At 40.5% G+C, this 21137-nt stretch overlaps 1 protein-coding gene and 1 pseudogene across 1 annotated transcript; both read left to right on the forward strand.

The window, feature by feature from the left end:
- The first annotated feature begins 3199 nt into the window (after positions 1 to 3199).
- Positions 3200 to 18392, forward strand: LOC102843962 (chromosome unknown open reading frame, human C17orf75). Its single transcript, XM_006890925.1, has 10 exons — positions 3200 to 3359; positions 3974 to 4048; positions 7889 to 8014; positions 8901 to 9044; positions 9295 to 9352; positions 12220 to 12339; positions 13514 to 13578; positions 13726 to 13862; positions 17117 to 17220; positions 18007 to 18392. Exons 1-10 carry the CDS (start codon positions 3220 to 3222, stop codon positions 18217 to 18219), a joined length of 1182 nt encoding a protein of 393 aa, XP_006890987.1. The 5' UTR covers positions 3200 to 3219; the 3' UTR covers positions 18220 to 18392.
- LOC102862699 lies at positions 14299 to 14869 on the forward strand (annotated as a pseudogene).
- Positions 18393 to 21137: the final 2745 nt, after the last annotated feature.

A 21137-nucleotide genomic window follows, 5' to 3' on the forward strand; every position in this document is an offset into this window, starting at 1 on the left:
AAACAAAGATTCTTACCACTGGACCAATAGGCAGTGTCATGATGGATGGAGAGATTGAAACTGTCAACAGCTTCATCTTGCCTGGATCCACAATTAACACCCTAGGTGTGAGTAGTCAGGAAATAAGGAGACACATTAGACTGGGAAAATCTGCAGTTAGAGACCTTTCCAAATTATCGAGGAGTAGTGATGTCAGTTTGAGGACTAAGGTGTGACTGATTCTGCCATAGTCTTTAAGATTATTTGCTATGCATCCGAGACTTGGACAGTGATTAAGAATGGCAGAAAAAGAATTGACGCCTTTGAGTTGTGATGTTGGAGAAGAGCACTGAACATCCCATGGACGGACCAAGAGAATGAACAGATATGTCTTGAAGAGGGTACCACTGGAGTGCTCTTTGGAAGCAAGAATGATGAGGCTTTGCCTCATATACCAGAGGAATGTCCGTCTGTGTTTCACTGACTATGCAAAGGCATTTGACTGTGTAGATCATAACAAACTATGGCTGACTCTGAGAAGAATGGGAATCCCAGAACACTTGATCGTTCTAATGCGATACTTATACTTGGACCAGGAGGCAGGCGTCAGAACAGAGCAAGGGAACACTGCATGGTTCAAAATTGGGAAGGGCGTATGCCAGGATGCATCCTATCTCCATACCTTTTCAACCTGTATGCAGAACAGATTATCCGGGAGGCTGGGCTCTATGAGGAGAAATGTAGGGTCAAGATTGGTGGACGATTTATCAACAACCTGCGTTATGCGGATGACACAACCCTGCTTGCTGAAACTGAAGAGGACCTGAAGCGCTTGCTGCAGAGTGTCAAGGACTGTAGCCTACAATATGGATTGAGGCTCAATGTCAAGAAGACAAAGATTCTCACCACTGGACCAATTGGCAGCATCAGGATGGATGGTGAAGAGACTGAGATTGTTCACAGCTTTAGTTTGCTTGGCTCCATAGTCAACAGTCTTGGCACCAGCAGCCAGGACATTAAAAGGCGCATTGCCGTGGGAAAGTCTGCTGTTAGGGACCTCTCTAAAGTACTGAAGAGCAATGGTGTCTCTCTGGAGACTAAGGTGCGTCTGATACAGGCTATGGTCTTCGCAATCACTTGTTATGCATCAGAGAGTTGGACAATGACGAGGAGAATTGATGCCTTTGAGCTGTGGTGCTGGAGAAGAAAGAGTATTGAGAATACCATGGACTGCTAGGAAAACAGATTTGTCCTGGAAAGGGTTAAACCGGGTGGCTCCTTGGAGGCAAGGATTCTGAGGCTCCATCTAACATACTTTGGACATGTTGTGAGGAGAGACTGGTCCTTAGAGAGGGACATCATGCTTGGGAGGGTGGAGGGACAGCGCAGGAGAGGAAGGCCCTCTATGAGGTGGATTGATTCAGTGACTGGGATAATTCGGATGGGAGTGTCAGAGACAGTGCGATTGGCACAGGACAGAGCAGAGTTTAGGGCTGTTGTACATAGGGTCGCTATGAGTCGCAAGCGACTTGACGGCACATAACAACAACAACAACTTTGGATATGTTGCAAGGAGAGGGACATGATGCTGGGAAGGATGGAAGGTCAGTGAAGGAGAGGAAGACCCTCAGTCAGGTGGATTGACATGGTGACTGCTGCAATGGGCTCTTGTGCATCAGGAAGTGTGAGGAACAGGGTTCAATCTTTTGTTCATAGGGTCACTTTGAGTCGTGCTCGTCTCAATAGCACTTAACAACAGCAGCAACAACAACTACAAGAACAACAGGTGAAATTACCATTTTTACTTAGTGTTGAATATTTTATTTGTCTTTCATTTTTGTGTCTTCATTAGTGAACTGCTCATTTTCTTTCAAATTAACTGATAAAGTATTTGACCTGGTTTGTCACTGTTTTCACTTTGTGCCACACAGAAATGTTTATAAACACAAAAAGGTGTAACAAATGTTATAGTTTTCCTCCTTGTGTGGTTTCTGCATGTTCTGTGTTTGGAAAAGCTGCCTTTATGTCCAAAAAATTTCATTAATTCTTCCATATTTCTGACCCATTTTTTTTGCCAGATTTGAAATTCTTAGATCTTTGATCAAACTATGTGAGAAGTGAGGTAGGAAATGCAGCTTTACTCTAATTGTTTATCACCCTGGTATATAATGAGTGTTCTGTTTTTGTTGATGGTTTGTTTTATGTTGTTGTTGAAACCAACTTGTAGCTTACCCTCCAGAAGGTTTTTTCAAAGGCTGTGAATCTCTCAGGAGGAAATTGCCCATCTTTGTGCCTCAGAGCAATTGGTGGATTCGAACAGCTTGTCTTTGAATTGGCAGCCTAACTCCTTACCACTTAGACCACCAGAGTTCCCTGTCGACTGTTCTACTTGTCCTTAATGACAGACTATCTATTGCTATCCAATCAATTCTGACTCACAGATACCCTCCATTGGTTTTCCAAAACTCTAAATCTTATTGGGAGGAGACTAGAGGCACTGAGCCTTTTGGTTAGCTGAGCTACACAGCCACCAGAGTGAAAAGAGAAAGGGCATAAGCGCTCTCTGGATTCTAGACTTTCTGGAGCCTAAGGGACTGGATAAATCCTGAAACTATGACCCTGAGATAATTTTTAAAACTTAAACCAAAATATCCCCTTAAGTCTTCTTAAAACCAAACAGTAATTTAGCTTGCTGTTATGTGCCATCAAGTCTCATAGTCACACTATGGCCAATAGCTCAGAACCCCACCCTATATCCTGAGCCAGTCACACTGTCTCCTCCTCATTACCCCACTGTGTCAATTAAAAAAAAAAGGGGGGGGGGGAAGCCTTGCTTTGCTCTTTTTAAGATATACGATCACAGAGGCAGTATCAACGCAAAAGATTAAATAGGAATTTTAGGGAGAGGGGAGTTAATGTTGAAGGGTGAGGAACAACTCAGAAAATGTTGGTGAAAATCATTGCACAACTAGAGGATTGTATTCAACGTCACTGAACGGTACACGTAGAAATGGCTGGGTTTGGAGTATGTTTTGCTTTTATATTGTCAGCAACACGCCTAACAGTGCTCTGTGGGGAGAAAACAAAGCCCCATTTCTGTGTCCTTGTCTGAGAATCCCGGGAAACCAGCGGAACGCAGGTATGCGAGGGCCGGGATCCGGAGGAGCCAGTCCGCCAAGGACTGTACGGCAGCGGGGGAGCGGTTTGGTGGGGACACAAGGCCGCCCGGAGGCCGCCACGATGCTACGCTCCTTGCAGGAATCGCTGGACGGGGATGAAAAGGAGCTGGAGAGCAGCGAGGAGGGTGGCTCTGCCGAGGAGCGGAGACTCGAGCCACTGCCTAGCAGCCACTACTGTCTCTACAGCTACCGCGGAAGCAGGTGGAGGCGCCCGGCCCCGCCGGCCCCGCCACCCATGCGGCCCCGCCCCGAGCCCGCCAACGGGCCCTGCACCCCACCCTGGCCCAAAGACTAGATCGCACCTTACGCCTTCTCTCCCAGCCAAGGTCTCACGAAGCCCTCCCTTCCCTGTTTCCACCCGGACCTTTATGTCCGTGCCGTCGCAACCCTCTGGCCCCCATCTGCCCATTTTCCCAGCCCCATCTTACTCCTGCACTTTGTTCAGTGGCGTGCCTGGCACCCTCAATGATGTCAGTTCCCATGCCTTGTGTGTTCGAGCTCACGATCCGGAATTTCTGGCACATACTCCACCCCCGCCACCAAAACCGAGTATCTTCTGACCGTTACAGCCTCTTTTCCATACTCTCAGACTGGCTGACGTTCTTGGGACCTAACTTGTTAGAGGAAGTGACCTAGTGCTTTCCTAGTGTTTAGCTACTCCTCACCCTATTAAAAGGGTTTTTCTCGTTCGTTTTCTCAGCCAGGAGGTTAGGCAATGGAGGGGGCATGCTCTTATACCTTGCATTTTTAGTTGCCTTTGTCTGCATTGAGTTGGAGCTCATAATTGAAAGCAGTACTGCTCTTGTGGCTTGCAGATTGACCCAACAGCGAGGGGACAGTGATGATGGAAGTGGCACAAATGCAGAAACTCCCTCCAGTGATGATTTCAGGTAAAACCTTCTTAACCTTATCCACCCATGTCCTTTTATTTTTTCTGCTCTTCTAGCCTGTCGATGTTGGTGGTACCCTGTTTAACGACACTTTTCCTTCCACCAAGCCTACGGATCAGTTCCATCTCCTAGGAGCCCGATTCTAATTGCCATATTGACTTCATAAGGCTGGCGGAGAGCCAAACCTTGATAGTGCCCTTGGTAATTAGCCAGAAATCATATTCTCAGTTTCTTTCTTAGAACTTTAGTGAAATACTGAATATATTGCTTTCACAGTGCCCCTTAGAGGTAGGGATTGTGAAACTTCATCTCACATAATTTGGGTATGTTGTCAGGAAGGGCCAGGCCTTGGAGAAGGACATGCTAGGAGAAGTGGAGGGGCCAGAAAAAGAGAGGAAGATCCTCAACGAGATAGATTGACACAGTGACTGTAGCAATGGGCTTGAACACATCAGAGATGATGAGAATGGTGCAAGGGAGGGGAAAGTTCAGATCTGATGTTCATAGGGTTGCTGCATGTCATATTCTACTGGATGATACCCAATAATAAAATCCACACAATAATGATTTGTAGCAACTCTACTACACACTTGAATGTAAACTTCAGTACAGCAGGGATTATTGTCTTCTTTGTTTATTATATCTTTTTTTCAAGTACTTTGGTGCCTGGCACAGGATAGGCATTTAAGAAATAATTATGACAAATGAATAATGAATAAACAAACATTAATAATTAATGTGTAAATAAAGGTATGCAAAAAATATTGTTCAGGCAAGACTTGAGGGAGAGGGGAGAAAAAAAAATATTGTTCACTGTCTGCATAATAGGAATTTTCATGTTTAAGGAAAGTGTCTGGAGACTAAGGTGCGTCTGATACAGGCCATGGTCTTTGCAATCACTTGTTATGCGTCAGAGAGTTGGACAATGACGAGGGAGGACAGAAGGAGAATTGATGCCTTTGAGTTGTGGTGCTGGAGAAGAGTGTACCATGGACTGCTAAGAAAACAAACAGATTCATTCTGGAGAGGGTTAAACCAGCTGCTCCTTGGAGGCAAGGATTCTGAGGCTTTGTCTGACATACTTTGGACATGTTGTAAAGAGGGACTGGTCCTTGGAGAGGGACATCATGCTTGGGAGGGTGGAGGCACAGCGTAGGAGGGGAAGGCCCTCTATGAGGTGGATTGATTCCGTGACTGGTGGAATTGGGATGGGTGTATCGGAGACAGTGTGATTGGCACAGGATAGAGCAGGGTTTAGAGCTGTTGTACATAGGGTCATTATGAGTCACAAGCGACTCGATGGCACATAACAATAACAACATCATAATACTATGGTTATATATATTTTTTAAAGTTTTTCTCTTTGAGAGATAACATAGTAAAAAATATAAAATGAAATTATATGATTTCCAGAACTTGCTTCAAAATAATGTAAGGATGAGGGGGAGTGGAAAGGGACAGCCTGGGGTATAGATAAAACAATACTGGCCATGAGCTGAAGATTGTTGAGTCTAAGTGATAGGTACATGTGGGCTGATTATCTCATGGTGTATCGAGTCAGAATGAACTCATAGCTGACTTGCCAGCAGAGGTTTGGAGGGTTGTAAATTGCATGGGAGGAGATTGCTCATCTTCTGTGGAGCCCCTCGTAGATGCCACTGGAGGTACCACCTTTGGGTTAGCACAACTGCCTGCAGACTTGGCCGCCACAGCTCTCTTGGCCTTGTTCTGTTGTTTGTTGTTGTTGTTTTATGTTGTTGAGTCAGTTCTGACTTCCCAGCTGAGCCACCCATGGGTTGGCAGAGGCAGTTAGTGGCACAGGAGGAGACTCCCCATCCTTCTCCCATGGAACAGCTCATACTCTTCTATTTTTGTATGGTTAAAATTTTCCTTAATAAAGGTTGAGACAAAAAAAAAAAGACAACTTTGAAAACTACTGAGTTCCTAGTCTCTATTGTGAAGTTTGGTTATAGAAGACTGTCTTCTTGTACACTTGAGTCCCATTTTCTGTTTATATCTAAACTCACTGCCACTGAGTCAAGTCTGACATAATAAGCTTCCATTAATTTTCTTTTTTTAAAAATTTATTATTAATTTCAATGAAAATTTACAGAGACTTTGGATTTCCATTCATTAATTGTTGCACTTTTCTCCCCTCCCAGCCCTCCCCCTCCATCAAGTTTCTGAAGTTGTAAATCTTTATGGGAGAAGATTGCCCATCTTTCTCCTTCTGAATCGTTGGTAAATTTGAACCCTCAGAGACATGCAGCCTTTTGGGTAGCAACACCACACACTATGGACTGCACCATTAGAGCTCCTTATTTTATATTTTAATCAAAATAAAATTGAAATTTTTATTTTTGTTTCATAGCTAGGGTGCTCATTTGTAAGTAATAGATAGTTGGAGGGTTTATAAAAGATAGTGCATGAGATAATGATCGAGGAGAGCAAATGAACAACAGAATGTGGTGCCGGCTGGGCAGCAGTAAGGGCTCACTCAAGATCTGTGATCACTCAAGATCTGTGAGGCTGGAGACTGTGGATACTTGTTTCATCCAAGCACATTCAGTTACACAGGTGCAAATGCAGAGTAGGTGAAAAGCTGGCATCTTGCTAAACAAACACAGTGAGGTGAAAACAACAGAGGATTGATGAGAAAATATGCAGGAATGTCCTTATAGTGACTATTAAAAGAACAAGGAAGGGGGAAGAGCAAAGGCTACATGGGGATGGCCATATCTGACCTTTACCAACTTCACAAAGCAGAACTGCCCCTGTCAACAACATCAGTAACACAAAACTAATTCCCCTGAGGTCAGACATGGCCCCCATGCTTCTGTACCTCTTTCTACTCATCCCAGCACCAATCTTAACACTTTTCTGGGTCCAAAATCCAATGGAATAGCTCACAGGCCATACACAACCACATGTGGAACGCAAAGGTTTATAATCCAGGTTAGTAGCAGAATATAGTCAGGACAGCTTGCAGGTGCCTCAGCCTTGAACCTTGGGGCTTTAGATCAGTGTTACAAAGCTCTCAGTCCTGCCAATTATGGCTCTTCCCCCTTCAAGCTCTCCCAATTGTCCAGCAAACTTGGGCAAAGGCTCTTAGTTCTGGTTCCAGGGGATAGCAGTCCCAAGGTCCGCTCCATCTTGCCAGGTCTCTGGTTCTCTGCTGTTGTTGCTATGGCTGCTGCTCCCTAGGCCCTAGTCTACCACAAGAATCTCTGGTCCCAAAGGACGTGCTACATTCTCTTGCTTCTTCTTTGCTGGTGGGGAGGTTTCTTCTCTGCTGCTAGGTCTGCTCAATTAAATGGAGACACTAGCCAATCCCCTTGTGGATTGGCTAACACACCCTATTTGCATATTCCCACCTCCACATGGCAAAGTCAACGACAAATGGCAAGGTTTATTTTGAACAATAAATTCTTTAACACCAGAGTGACTAGCAATGGAAGTTAAGCTGGGCAAGGAGAAGGGAGATGCAATTATGTTGTGCAAAGGGTCATTCTGAGTGGGAATGGACTTGATAGTGGCACCTAACAACAACTGAAGGGATGTGAGATAAGTGACTCTGGAAAGGAGATAGACTCTGTAAGTTGGAGCGCTAGTGGACTTATAGTACTAGAGAACGTGAGCTGGGAAAAGAAATACTTTAAACTGTTTATTAAAGTTGCTCATACTTGGTGGCCTTCATTCTTAGAAATCTTATCGACAGGGCTCAGAGAGATAGATTTCTGTAGTCTTTAAAGAGACCCTGACTTAATTAACTTTTATCTGACTTATGAATTGTGAAGGCAGCAATCCCCTGGTAAGAAATTGTGTCTTTCATTTGACAAGCCTTTCCTTGGTGGACACTAATCTACCATCTGAAGTGGAGCCACAGCTGCGCAGTTTCATTGCGAAGCGTCTTTCGAAGGGAGCAGTCTTTGAAGGACTGGGTAATGTTACATTGATGGAGCTGAGGTAAGTGTATAAAATGTGCTGTGCCCTGGGTTCTGTATTCCTGAGCTAAATATGAGAAGTGATGAAAACCCCAAAAGGCCAGCTTTTACTCTTGCTGCAGAGTTTCTCTTTGTTCTTGGGCATTTGCAGTCCTGGGACTCATTTCCAGAGTCTTGTTAATACTGTGAGTGGAATAGCAGAGACTCCTCCTGCTAAACTCACTTTTACTTAGTTTACACCTGAAAGAAAAGAGTTAAATGTGCAACAATAAATGAATGGAAATCCAAGTTCTCTATAGTCTTTCATTAAAATCCTCAATTAAAAAAATAGTTAATTGCCAAAACTAAATAAAGTAACTCGAATTGTAGACATTGGGAGTTATAAAGTATTCATGAACTTTTATTAGTGTAGTTTACTCTAGAAAGCTTGAAGATAGACCAGATGAGGAAATTAGCTCAGAGAAGTTAAGTGGAATACCCAGGCTCATGAGTCTGCACACATCACTGGAGTCTGGGTGTTGACATAGGTGTCCTCTGTCCAACTTCCTTGTCTTTCCATCATAACCGTTGGTTGTATTTCACTTCAGACTGTGAAGTTGTCCCCTTCTCTTGGAATAGAGGCAGTTCTTAGTCCAAGGATCAGACCACAGGACAGACATCTACTTAGAGAATAAAAAGATAATAGTAATTTTAAAAAACCATGTTTATGAGGGACTGCTTTGGCTAAAGCCCACTAGAATGCACATTCATTGTCCTTTACTGTTTTGAATAAAAAGGAGAAGTCTGGGAAACAGACCTATTGGGCAGCGTGACCGTGTCCTCAGATGAGATGGCCAGGAAGTGGAGTAGTCCACAAATCAGGTGCTTAAGTCACCGGAATAACTCATTTGCCCTTTTGTCTTTTCTAGTTCTCCAGGTTACCGAGTTGGTTGTTATTACTGCCTCTTCCAACAAGAAAAACTGCTTCTTGAGGCAGCAACAGAGGATTCTGAATATAAACCTTCAGAGTATGTGGTCTGTTTTTTAGGAGGGTCTGAAAAAGGACTTGAGCTATATCCTTTCACTGGTCTTTGGGAATATTAAAAAGGAAATCTTGGGAGGTGACTGGAAGAATATTATTACCAACCTCCAGAAAGCTTTTCTATTCCTTTCACATTTACTTGAATTCCATGACTTCATAAAGCCCTTTTGTCTTGCCTTGTTTTAATTTACAACTTGTACTGTTTGGGAGATTTTGTATTTCCTTTTGGGAGGTAAAGATATTATTTTCATTCATTCTTTATTACTTCCTTAAGAATATACCTTCAGGCTTGAGTTGGACAAATACATTCAAGGGCTTAAAAGTAACATGAATTGTGAGGTATGATGTTTAAGACTGAGTTGATTAATCGACTGCTGTACTATTAAATCATAGGTGGGACACAGTCCTAAAAACTTGCTACTTTGTGTGCAAATGCAATGATGATTCTTTTTTTTAAAAAAAATTATTTTTCATTTCAATGAACATCTATAGAGATTTTGGAATTCCATTCATGGAATGATGATTCTTAAAGGAAATAGGAAATAAAGTCCTATAAATGCTAAAAGTTTTGCAAGACTGCTTCGCAAGTTTTGTAGATGTGAAAAATTTAGTCTGTTGACTTCAATGGCATGTGGTATTGTGCCAGGTGAGGAAGAGGATCCTCTTCTGGTCCCTAAACCTGTGAGATTTATATTCTGGTCAGAACCAACAGTCCAGGTAGTGTCTGGTATCAGAGACAATGCTGTGCACTGACATGGTAGTCCTTGAATGCCACCACCTCAGAGGTTTTCAGGAACATTCCATTTTTCATTAGTTGATCTTTGATGAATTAGATATATCCATATTGATTTTATCCAAACCTTTGATGCACTGTGCTTTCAGTTTGTGACAGTTAAGGTCCTTACACTCATAAATTTATTGCTCATTACATATAGTAATAACTCCCTCTGTTTGACATGTCCTCACAAGATACTGCAGGAGGAGAGGAAAGATTAGTGTAGGAATAACCAGAACTCTGAGTCTGGGGGAGCTTCTGTCCCAGATTGGAGCTGTTCCTGTGTGACACAAGTCCTCAGAGAACAGTATACCCAGGAAAGCAGATGTGATGTGCTCACAGACAATATGTCTGATAACTGGAGTGGACTCCAGTATTTGAGGAGTTAACTTGTATCTTTCCTGTTTGTATTTTTTTTATTATTAAATTTTATTAGTTTTAATGAACATTTACAGGGATTTTGGGTTTTCGTTCCTTCATTGCTGCACCATTCTCTCTACCCTCCTCCCCAGTTTGTTCTTCTTCCCTGCGATCCGAATGTCTGTTTTAATTGTCCAATTGCCACAGTGCTTGTCAAAGTCAGTTCTGATTAATCTCCTTTGTTGGTGTGTCCTTTGCCATTCCCTATCACTCCTCCCTGAGAGAGACTTCACCCTGATTCATAAGGAAAAGGGAATGGCGTATTCTCTTAGCTACTTCCTGCTGAAAAGGGACGCTGTGGGTTTCAGGGTGAAGATCTTCTCTCACTACTCTAAAGGGCCCCTTTGGCAGTAGGAAACACATAGATTATTATGGAGATTGATTTTGGAATTTAGATGCACTCTTATTGATTGTGCTTGGCCGTACATGTTCATATCCTTGAAGATGTATCATGGGGGTGTTGCAACCTAGAAGACACAAATTTGACTAACAAGTTATAAGTACATGAGTCAAAAATTATGTAAAAGTAAAAGAAAGGATTCTTTCATTGTTTTACAAACCCTCCCCCAGGTTCCCTCCACCATGCAGCCCTCGCTCTAGACTCCTGTGATGACAGAAATACCTAGTCATATATCTCTTTTAAACAGTTTTCTCCCTCCTCTGTTTCAGTGCAGTATACATTATTGAACCCATCTTACTCAGTCTCTCCCCAACCCCAAGGACAGTCCCATTCTACAACAGTGGCATCATGTAATATTTGTCCTTTTGTGACTGGGATATTTCACTCAGCATAATGTTCTCCGGAGTCAACCATTTTGAATAATATTGCATGAGTTCCTTGTTTTTTAATGCAGCATAGTATTCCATTGTGCGAATATACCACAGCTTCTCTAGCCATTCGTTTGTTGATGGGCACTTAGGTTGTTTCCAACTCCTTGCTATTGTGAACAAAGCTGCAATAAACATGGGTGTGCATATATCTGCTTGGATGTCAGCTATGGTCTCTTCAGGGTATATTCCCAGTAGTGGAATTGCTGGGTCAAATGGTATCTCTATTTGCAACTTTTTGAGAAAGCGCCATACTGCTTTCCACAGGGGTTGCACCATTTTACACTCCCACCAACAGTGAATCAGGGTTCCAGTTTCTCCACAACCTCGCCAGCATTTGTTGCTTGCTGTTCTGTTAAATTTTGCTATTTTGACTGGGGTGAGATGATATCTCATAGTTGTTTTAATTTGCATCTCTCTTAGGGCTAGGGATTTTGAGCATTTCTTCATGTGCTTGTTAGCCATCTGAATGTCGTCTTCGGTGAAGTGCCTGTTCATATCCTGTGCCCATTTTTCTGTTGGATTATTTACCTTTATCTTGTTGTGGTGCTCAAGTATTTCATAAATTCTGGATATAAGTCCCTTATCTGATATGTTATTACCGAATACTTTTTCCCAGTCAGTGGCTTCCCTTTTTACCCTACTGGAGAAGTTTTTGGATGTGCATAGGGATTTGAGTCTTAGAAGATCCCATTCATCTATGTTATCTTCTCCTGGTTGTAGTTTCCTGTTTGTATTTTGAGATTGAATGAACTTTGCACTCCTCCAGTCACTGAACAAAGCTCATAAGCTTGTAACATGGATGTTTTAGATTGTATACCAGGAACTGAGAAAAGCAGGCATTGTTGAAAGGGGGTATCTATAAAGGGAGTATGGTGGGGAAGATTGTCATGTAAATGTCCAACTTCTCCCAGTGAAGAAATAGCATGGAACTCTATTAATACATAAATAGAGTACATTTCCTGACATGTTTTTTAAGAAATCTGGAACAGAATTAATCTCTTCCCTGCCCAACAACCCCAGGAAATGTATAATCTCCCAGTTCCTTTTTTTTTTTTAAAGTTTATGATGTTCTTTTTAAAAAGGAAATTTTTGTCTTGGTTTTTTCATTGTCAGAAAAGAAATGTTAAATCAACTCGGGTGAAGGTTTATGCTGAAGCAAATCCATTCTGTTTTCCTGTAGGAAAGTGGCCTGGAGGACCACATACAGTCCTACCTGAGCAGCTGGTTTGAGGATGTTGTATGTCCAATCCGAAGGGTGGTTCTTCTCTTTCAGGAAAAGCTTACCTTTCTGCTACACGCTGTGAGTATTGGCCAAACAAAAGCATTCACTGCTTCAAGAATCACTTTACAACTACAATCCCAGAGGCACACGGTTCGAATCCACCAGATGCTCTGCCGGGAAAAGGAGGGACAATCTCCTGTACCAGTCAGATCTGATTTGACGGTACACTCACACAAAAATAAAAATTAAAAAAAAATCACTTTGGAAGAATTTACATCATTTAATGACATCACACATTTCTCTCTATTATTCCTTTTTCCCCTTGAATTTTTGTTGAAACTTTGCTTGCTATGAAGATAGACTACTCTTTATTTACTCAGGTTCAGAAAGTTAGCTTGTAAATTGCAAATGTTAAGTCTTCCTAATAGCATAACACACTTAAAAGTAGGGAGCTCTGGTGGCCTAGTGGCAAGAAGCTGCATTGCAATCCCAGAGGTGCATGGTTCAAATCCACCAGATGCTCTGCTGAAGGAGGGACAATCTTCTGTACCGGTCAGATCTGATTTGATGGTACACTCACAAACAATTAAAAAAAAAAACAAACCAAAAAACAAAACAAAACACTTAAAAGTAACTACCTTGTTAAATACTTTCTTACAGTTGTAAAAAAAATCCAAAAACCTCTTTGAAATTAATGATCTAAGAGTGGTATAATTTCCAAAACAGTTTGAGAAGAGAAAGAAAAATCCCAAGTGATTTTAACTGCATAAAAAACATGCAGATGGGGGAGGGAGAAGGCAAGCAAAACCAAACTAGACTAAACAAACAAACAAAAAATGCACATAAAATTAAAATTCACCCACCTATTCAAATAATAGCAGTGGCTTGAATGAATGCATGGTTTTTCATTTTATGATGTGAGTCGATGTTGAGGCTGGAGACTAAGGCCACAAGGCCAGGTCTTCCCTCCAGTGAACAGCAGCTGAACAGTAAGAAACACTAGAATATGTGTATGTCAATCACTCACTCAGGGCTGTTGAGTCAGTACTGATGCATGGTGACCCTGCATCGGGTTTACCAGGCTGTCAGCAGCGAGAGGAGACTGCCTGTCTTCGGCAGAGCCTCTGGTGGATTCCAACCATAAGCTTGCTTCAGGATAGGACCACAACATACTACGGACTCTACTTCCAGAGCTCCCTAAAGAAATGTATATAAAGAAATCTAGATAGCAGGCTTTGTTTTTCTCTTCTAGGCTCTGAGTTATACTCCTGTGGAGGTCAAAGGATCAGATGAAAAAACAGAGAAAGACATTAACAGGTAAAGAACATGGCTTCCACCTGGAGAGAACCTGTTGCACACAGCCTGATTTTTACTAAAATCTTCCGAATGCAGGATGACTTTCCCTTTCTCCCCTGGTCTGTAATGTTGTTTGTGGAAATGCATTTGCGTGTGTCTGTGTGACAGATTTCTGAGTGTGGCCAGTCTTCAAGGACTTATTCATGAAGGCACCATGACCTCTTTGTGCATGGCCATGACCGAGGAGCAGCATGAGTCCATGGTTATAGATTGCAGCAGCTCCTCGCCTCGGTTCTACAATGCAGGTGAGCTGCAGTCTTTGAAACAGCCTTCCCAGCTCCTTGTGAGTCTTCACATTTGCATTGAGAAAGATGGTCCAGTTACTCTTGCTGCCTTATGCAGTTTTATATGCCTATCCGAGATTTGCTGAAAACAGTGACAGTTTTCAAAACATGGAAATAATGTGATACCTCACAGTTCCACTCTTAGAAATAAAGAGCATCTCTTGTAAATCTATATAAGGAAATGTATACAGAAGTGTTTATAAAGTCATCATTTGAAATAGTAAAGAATTGGAAGCTACCTAAATGTCCATCAGCATAAAAATTTATAATCAGCCATATTCATACAATGGATTACTGTACAGTGGTGAAAATAAGTGAACTAGAATAACACATACCAATATAGATCATAAACATTCTATTAAGACAGTCTATTACAGTGAACCTGATAGTTGCTAAGGATGGTTGTGGCTTTGGTGTAGTGGCCACAGGGAAGGGGTGGCAGCACTATCTGGGGATTCATGAAGCTATATTTGTGGAAAATGTAGATTCCTTCATGAAACAGCCTGAGAATGAGACTGCAGATACAGAACTCAAGTTGGAGGCACAAGACCAGGAGTATAAGTTTATCAAACTCAACCTTATCTAAAAGGAAAGGAGGCTGAAAGGTCAGATTCCAGATATTAAGCAGATTTTAGAAATTCTTAAATATGTGCAGAAGGAAAAAGTCCATCTATTCACTGGAGACCAGATTCTTATTGGCAGATAATCTGTACTGCAAAGCTTCTGTTTCTCCTACTGATAAAGTCTGTGTTTGGGGGCTGATGTTATGCTTGGATATGATACTGATGAAACTCAGGCACTGTTGGAAAAGAACTTATCAACTGCCACAAAAAGAATCTTGATTCCTTGAGGAAGAACTAAACTTTCTTCGAGATCAGTTTACTGCCACAGAAGTCAGTATGGCCCAGGTTTATAATTGGGATGTAAAAAGAAGAAACAAAGATAATTTTACCAAGAACAATGCATAATGCTGGCAATTAGAAAAGTAGTCATCCTGTACCAGTCAGCGATTTGATGGTGGTGGTTGTTGTTGTTAAGTGCCATCGAGTCGCAGGCGACTCATAGCGACCCTATGAAGGAGAATACTCGACGCTTCCTCCTCTCTCCAGGTTCATAGGGTTTCCGGAGGCAAGCTATTATGGAAGTGGATTGCCACTCCTCCCTCCAAGCAAGTTTTAATCAAGGAGCTCCACCCCACTCTCTGTCCGCATTGGGTAGCCAACCGTTAACGCATTTGACACATCAGTGTCAAAGTGTTCAGCCTCACAGCAACCAAAAGTGACCGTGGTAAGGCAACTTGTACACCACAGCTATATGACCTAGAGGAATGTCTGAACAAAAACAATGAAAGACAGGCCTGAAGGCCGCAGATTAAAAGTCACCCACCTTTGGCTTGGTAGCATCGGATTTGATGGTACACGTACAAAAAATAGTAAAAAAAAAATAGTTGTTTTCCAAATATATGTTATTTTAAGCTCCTCTAGATTTATCTTTAAAGATTGGAATAACATTGAATGATTTCTTTTTAAAGTAGCAAGAATGAGGATTAAAACTTTTTTAAAAGATAAACACCGTTTTACTTATTTATAAAAACAATAATTTCCAGTTGTAGTGTTGTTGTTATGTGCTTTCAAGCGGCTTACAACTCATAGCAACCCTATGTACAATAGCTCTGAACCCTGCTCTGTCCTGAGCCAACCTTAATGTCTCTGACACACATACTCCTTTGACCTCAGTCACTGAATCAGTTCATCTCATCAAGGGTCTTCCTCTCCTATGCTGTCCTTCTACCCTCCCATGCTGTCCCTCTACCCTCCCAAGCATAATGTCCCTCCCCAAGGACTGATTCCTCCTTGAAACATGCCCAAAGTGTGTGAGCTGGAGCTTCAGAATCCTTGCCTCCTAGTAGCAGTCTAGTTACACCCTCTCTAGGATGAGCCTGTGGTGATGAAGGAAGAAGTTCAAACTGCTCTGAAAGAATTGACAAAAAACAAGGCTCCAGGAATTGACAGCATACATACCAATTGACACATTTGAACAAACACACGCTGCCCTGAATGCACTCACCAAGTTGTGCCAAGAAATCTGGAGGACAACCACTTGGCCAACTGATTAGGAGAGTGTTATATTTGTTCTCATTTCAGAGAAAGATGACCTGACAGAGTGCAGAAATTATAGAACAATATCATTAATATCATATACAAGCAAAATTCTGCTGAAAATGAACCAAAAATGACTGGAACAACACATCAACAGAGAACTGCCAGAAATGCAGTCTGGCTTTAAAAGAGGCCATGGTACTAGGGCTATTATAGCTAATGTTAGATTGATCTTGGTTAAAAGCGACTTGGGATTGCAGTGCAAAGGATCACCTAGAACTCTTGACAAACTTAGTTTTATATTTATTAACAGTTCTCCAAAGCAGTTTAATAGAAATATTAAGATAAATCTCAATATGCAGTTGAAATAATTGTAAGCTTTTTAAATTCATCATAAAGCCTAGAATTAATATAAAAATTCCTGTAGAAATCAATTGGTATAGTGATTATTGCTGGATGATAAGATTCTGGCAAACATGCAAATATATTATTATTCCTCTCTCCATGTACTAAAACCTCATATATATTTTGTACTTGTATTTTATAATATTAAAACAATGGAGTTAAAAAAATACAGAAAGTTTTAACATACTCAAAATACTATTATACTGGGATTTTTTGTGTTGTGTACCATCAAGTCAGAACCGACCCATAGCTGACCCTTCAGCAGGTTTTCAGAGGCAGTTAATAGCACGGGAGGAGAGTGCCCATCCTCCTCCTGCACAACAACTGACGGATTGAGCCTTTGGAATTGCTGTGCAGTTTCTTACCACTGGGCCAACAGAGCTTCCTATACTGGGCGTTAGAGATATAAAAAATATGTAGTAAAAATAAAAAGAAATGCATAAGAATGATAATTCTTTCTTAGGAGAATGGAAGGGAATGTGATTAAGGAGGCCATGCTGTTTAGCAGAGGGTGTTTAAACCATTTTGGTATTCCTTATCAGGCAATGTATATGTAAGTATGGATGGTGTTTTATTTAGATTATTTAAGACTGGTATAGAAATCTTAAATGATATATTATCAGTGTTTTTAGAAAGCAAAATAAAAGTACGGTCTGCTTTGTAGAATTATATTTTTATCTATTTATTCAAGTTTTCCAATATATTTTGCAGGAAGCAACCGGTTTTGTGAGGATTGGATGCAGGCATTTTTAAATGGTGCTGAAGGGGGCAATCCTTTTCTTTTCCGACAAGTACTGGAGAACTTTAAATTAAAGGTAATTAATTGCCTGTGTACCAGGTACCACAGTTCTCATTTGAATTTTAATTAGCACCAGTGACAACATAACAAATCTGCTTTGCAGCTGTCTTATCTACTACGTAGGGGTACATAGAAGACTATTCAGAAGGCATTTATTTTATTTGTTGTTCAGTGGCTTCTGCATACGTAGCCTCTTATTAATTTGGTTTATATACTTGCATTTAAGGAGTTAAAAACCCCAAGCCCACTGCCACTGAGTTGATTCAGACTCATAGTGACCCTGCAGGACATAGCAGAAGTGCCCCTGGGGTTTCCAAGGCTGTAAATGTTTATGGAAATCCACTGCCTCATATTTTTCCTGCTGAGTTCCTAGTGATGGGTTTGAACTGCTGACCTTCTAGTAACCTTTTGCTAAATTTTTTTGGTTAGCAGCTAAATCCTTTAACCACTACCCAACCTGGGCTTCTTTTATATGTAAGGCACAGCCGTCTTTTAATTTGTGATATATCTTGGTTGCAAAGCACAATCCAGTTGAGTGCCTAAGTGATCAAAATTTTGGGTCGGGGTTGGGTGACAGGGGAGTATTGTTACCTTATCTAGGAGACTTTTTTTCTCCAGTTATTTTTATTTTATATAGAGCTTTTGTTCTACCAAAGACAAAACTTGTTAGTGATAAGAAATGATAGAAATACTTAAACTAAAAAAGCAAATATCCCAGGAACATGTATATTCTCAGATAGGAAATATTTTTCAAGCTTCATTATTATTTCACTACACATTTAACTGGGTAATCTTTTTCTAGGCCATACAAGACACAAATAATTTGAAAAGATTTCTCCGCCAGGCAGAAATGGATCATTATGCTTTGTTTAAATGTTATATGTTCCTAAAGAACTGTGGTAGTGGAGATATCCTTTTGAAGATTGTTAAAGTGGAACACGAAGAAATGCCAGAAGCCAAAAACGTGATTGCTGTCCTTGAAGAATTCATGAAAGATGTGCTTGCCCAAAGTTGATCACATGTTTTGAGATAATTGTCTTATGAAGCATTCCAGCTTTGGTGTTTGAAATTGCAGTTGTTATAATTGTTCCTAGAATTGCTGTTTAAGATTATTTGAAACTCATTTCAGGTTTGTTTTTCTTTTGGAATTTTAAAATTCACTTAATTAAACTTAAAAATCTAAGGAACCTCTTCCCTGAGTGCTAGCTAGATATCTGTGTTAAGTATATTGCTGTAATTTTAGTATATTGATGGGCCTGTGAATTATAGACTTTGGAAGTTGTAACTTAAAAAATGTCACAGGTAATTCTGTGGCTTCTCTCGGAAGTTTGCTTCAGTTGTTAGCAACTTTTTCTCTCAAAAAGATCACATTACTTTCTCTTTTAATGGTTTGTAGTTTATTTAAGAAAAAAAAATTAATCCTAAACTTAGGATAGGTTAGTGCCACTAAACCATTCCAAAGAAAGATCTGTGAACTCCGTGGGTGCTTGATACATTTTTTTTTTCTTTTTTGTCTGTTTGACAAAGGTGGTGATGATGAACCCAGTACTTAAGTCAATAAATATGTAAATAAGTCATGAGTGAATAAGAAGTTAAATGAACCTAAGAACTATCTGTACTAACTAAGATCAGATGTCTCTGGTAGAAAGCACCATAGATGTGACCTCCAGCAACACATTGCTTCATTTTGTCACAGATATTTGCCTGAGCGTCCCTCTTCTTTCTTCTAGATGGAAATGTTGGTTTTAAACAAAGTGTGTTTAGGGGGCGTCCCTCTTCTTTCTTCTAGATGGAAATGTTGGTTTTAAACAAAGTGTGTTTAGGGGGAAATAACAAAGAACACAGATTCATCACTTCAGAGCTGCCCATTGATTTTAGTTTTTTGAACATTCGTTACTGACCTCAGATTGTTTCACTCTGGATCAATTGAAAAGTGCCCTCAGCTATTATAATTCCCATAGAATTCAATTGTAGTTGCACCCATATGATTATAACTTCTTCTTTGTAGCTCTTTATTACCAAATCTGTTTTGATGAAAGTTTTTGTTGAGAAAGTGAAATCAGTCCTAGATGTCCTCAGGATGTTCAGAGGAACACAAGCCTGTTAACACTGAGGAATCTTCTTAAACGGATCAGATTCCCATTAAGTGCTGAGTGAACTTCCAGAATGACTGACAATGGCTGCCTGCTTGCTTCTCTGTGTTAAATCTAGGGCTATGACTCACTGAGCCATTTCTTTTGCTTTCATGAGAAATACAATTCAGGACCTTCAAAAGGCTTTCATATGTCTTTAATCTTTAATCTTAGATTGAAAATCTAAGTAGCATTTTTCTTTTAACATTAAATTCAGATGACTAGAAACTCAGTATTTTTTATGACCCTTGTATCTGTCTTGGTTGTCTACTTGGTTGTCCACTTAGAAATCTTTTTTATGAGGATTATTAATTTTTAAGATATTTTATTGAGGTTTGGGTGAAAGCTTGTAAACTACTTTCCATTCCATGATTTGTAAACATTTTCTCCTATGACATTAGTTATGATCCCCTCAATCTAACAGCATTCTTCCTACTTCTTCCCTTGGTTCCCTGTTTCCATTCACCCACCTGTCCTGCTGTTGGAACTTTGGTTTTGAGCAAATGCTGCCCATTTAGCCTTGTACAGTTGGTGGTTCTGAGCCGTACCGTCCTCATGGCTGTTACTGTTCACATTACAGACCTGTCTGTTGCTTGGCTGAGAGGTGATCCCCAGAAGTGGATTCAGTTCCAGATCCGAAGACTCTAGGACCATAGTCTTGTGGGTCCTACCAATTTCCATCAGTCTAGTCGTCTTCTGTTTTTGAATTTAATTTTCTGTTTTTCTCCTACTCTATCTAGTAGGCCCTTCTATTATGATCCTGATCAGGTGGTTGGTGGAAATAGCTGGGCACCTCTGGCCCCTGATGGATAGTGAAGGCTCTTGTTCATCGGATCTGTTAGTCCTCTGGGTTAATTATTTCCTTGACATTTTTTAATTTTCTTCACTCTTTGTTCTATATTTTCTAATTAGCAGCATTAGGACATCAAAAATTTTGAGCCTGGCTTGGAAAGCCAATTTTAAATTTAGCTTGTTATTTGGAAGCAGGAGTGGCATCCACTTCCTAAACAACATGCCTCTGGAAACTCTGTGAACTTTGATAGATGTCAATCATTATAAAAAGGCTTCAGGTCTTTTGTTCTAGGGTCACTATGAGTCATGCTTGACTTGAAGGCAATCAACACATTCAAAAGTCTATGTTCTCAATGGCATTTAAAAGCCAATATCTACTTCATTTATAGATATAGCAAGGTATAATGATACATTTTTTATGTGCTTATATGTATAGTAATTTTGGGTCTCTGTATTACACAGCTGTATACATACAATACAGTCTTATTTTAAACTATCACTACAGTAGGCGAGGGAAATGGTCACATGAAATTATCTTGTTGACCATGAGCAGAAATTGTTCATGACCAGAAACAGACTGTTTTTATCATTTTAATAAGTTAATGTATTACCTTGTAAAGAGTTTTAAAAGGATTTGTATAGACCTGGAGTAAATGTATGTTTATGTATTATGCTACACATACAGAGGAAAAGTATGTTTGTCATGTATCAAAAACAGGTTTCAGTTTATCTGTAGTTATGCCTATAATAATAAAGAACTTAGTTTCTAATCAAGCCAGTAATTTTTATTTAATAGGTTCAATTCTCAAGCCTACTGCTTTTAATTCCCAGCAAGTTTATGGGGGGAGGTGTACCTGTTATGTGAAAAAATTTGCAGCAGACAGTCCAATCACCTGCTGGGATATAGCTTCCTGCATCTTTAGCACCAGGCAGGTTGCAAGAGCAATTTCCTTTACAATGTTTTATTCATTGTCCAGTAAAGTTACACCCATAGAACTCAAAAACTCAA

The sequence above is a fragment of the Elephantulus edwardii genome, unplaced genomic scaffold, assembly GCF_000299155.1.
Source record: "Elephantulus edwardii isolate Elephantulus edwardi_28Jun2011 unplaced genomic scaffold, EleEdw1.0 scaffold00094, whole genome shotgun sequence".
Classification (NCBI taxonomy): domain Eukaryota; kingdom Metazoa; phylum Chordata; class Mammalia; order Macroscelidea; family Macroscelididae; genus Elephantulus; species Elephantulus edwardii.

Excerpts from the sequence above, each read along its gene's own strand:
- LOC102843962 (XM_006890925.1), top strand. The coding sequence starts at position 3,220 with ATGCTACGCTCCTTGCAGGAATCGCTGGACGGGGATGAAAAGGAGCTG. Across the intron at positions 4,049-7,888 it reads CCCTCCAGTGATGATTTCAG|CCTTTCCTTGGTGGACACTA; the intron begins GTAAAACCTTCT and ends TCATTTGACAAG. Across the intron at positions 9,045-9,294 it reads TCTGAAAAAGGACTTGAGCT|CTTCAGGCTTGAGTTGGACA; the intron begins ATATCCTTTCAC and ends TTAAGAATATAC.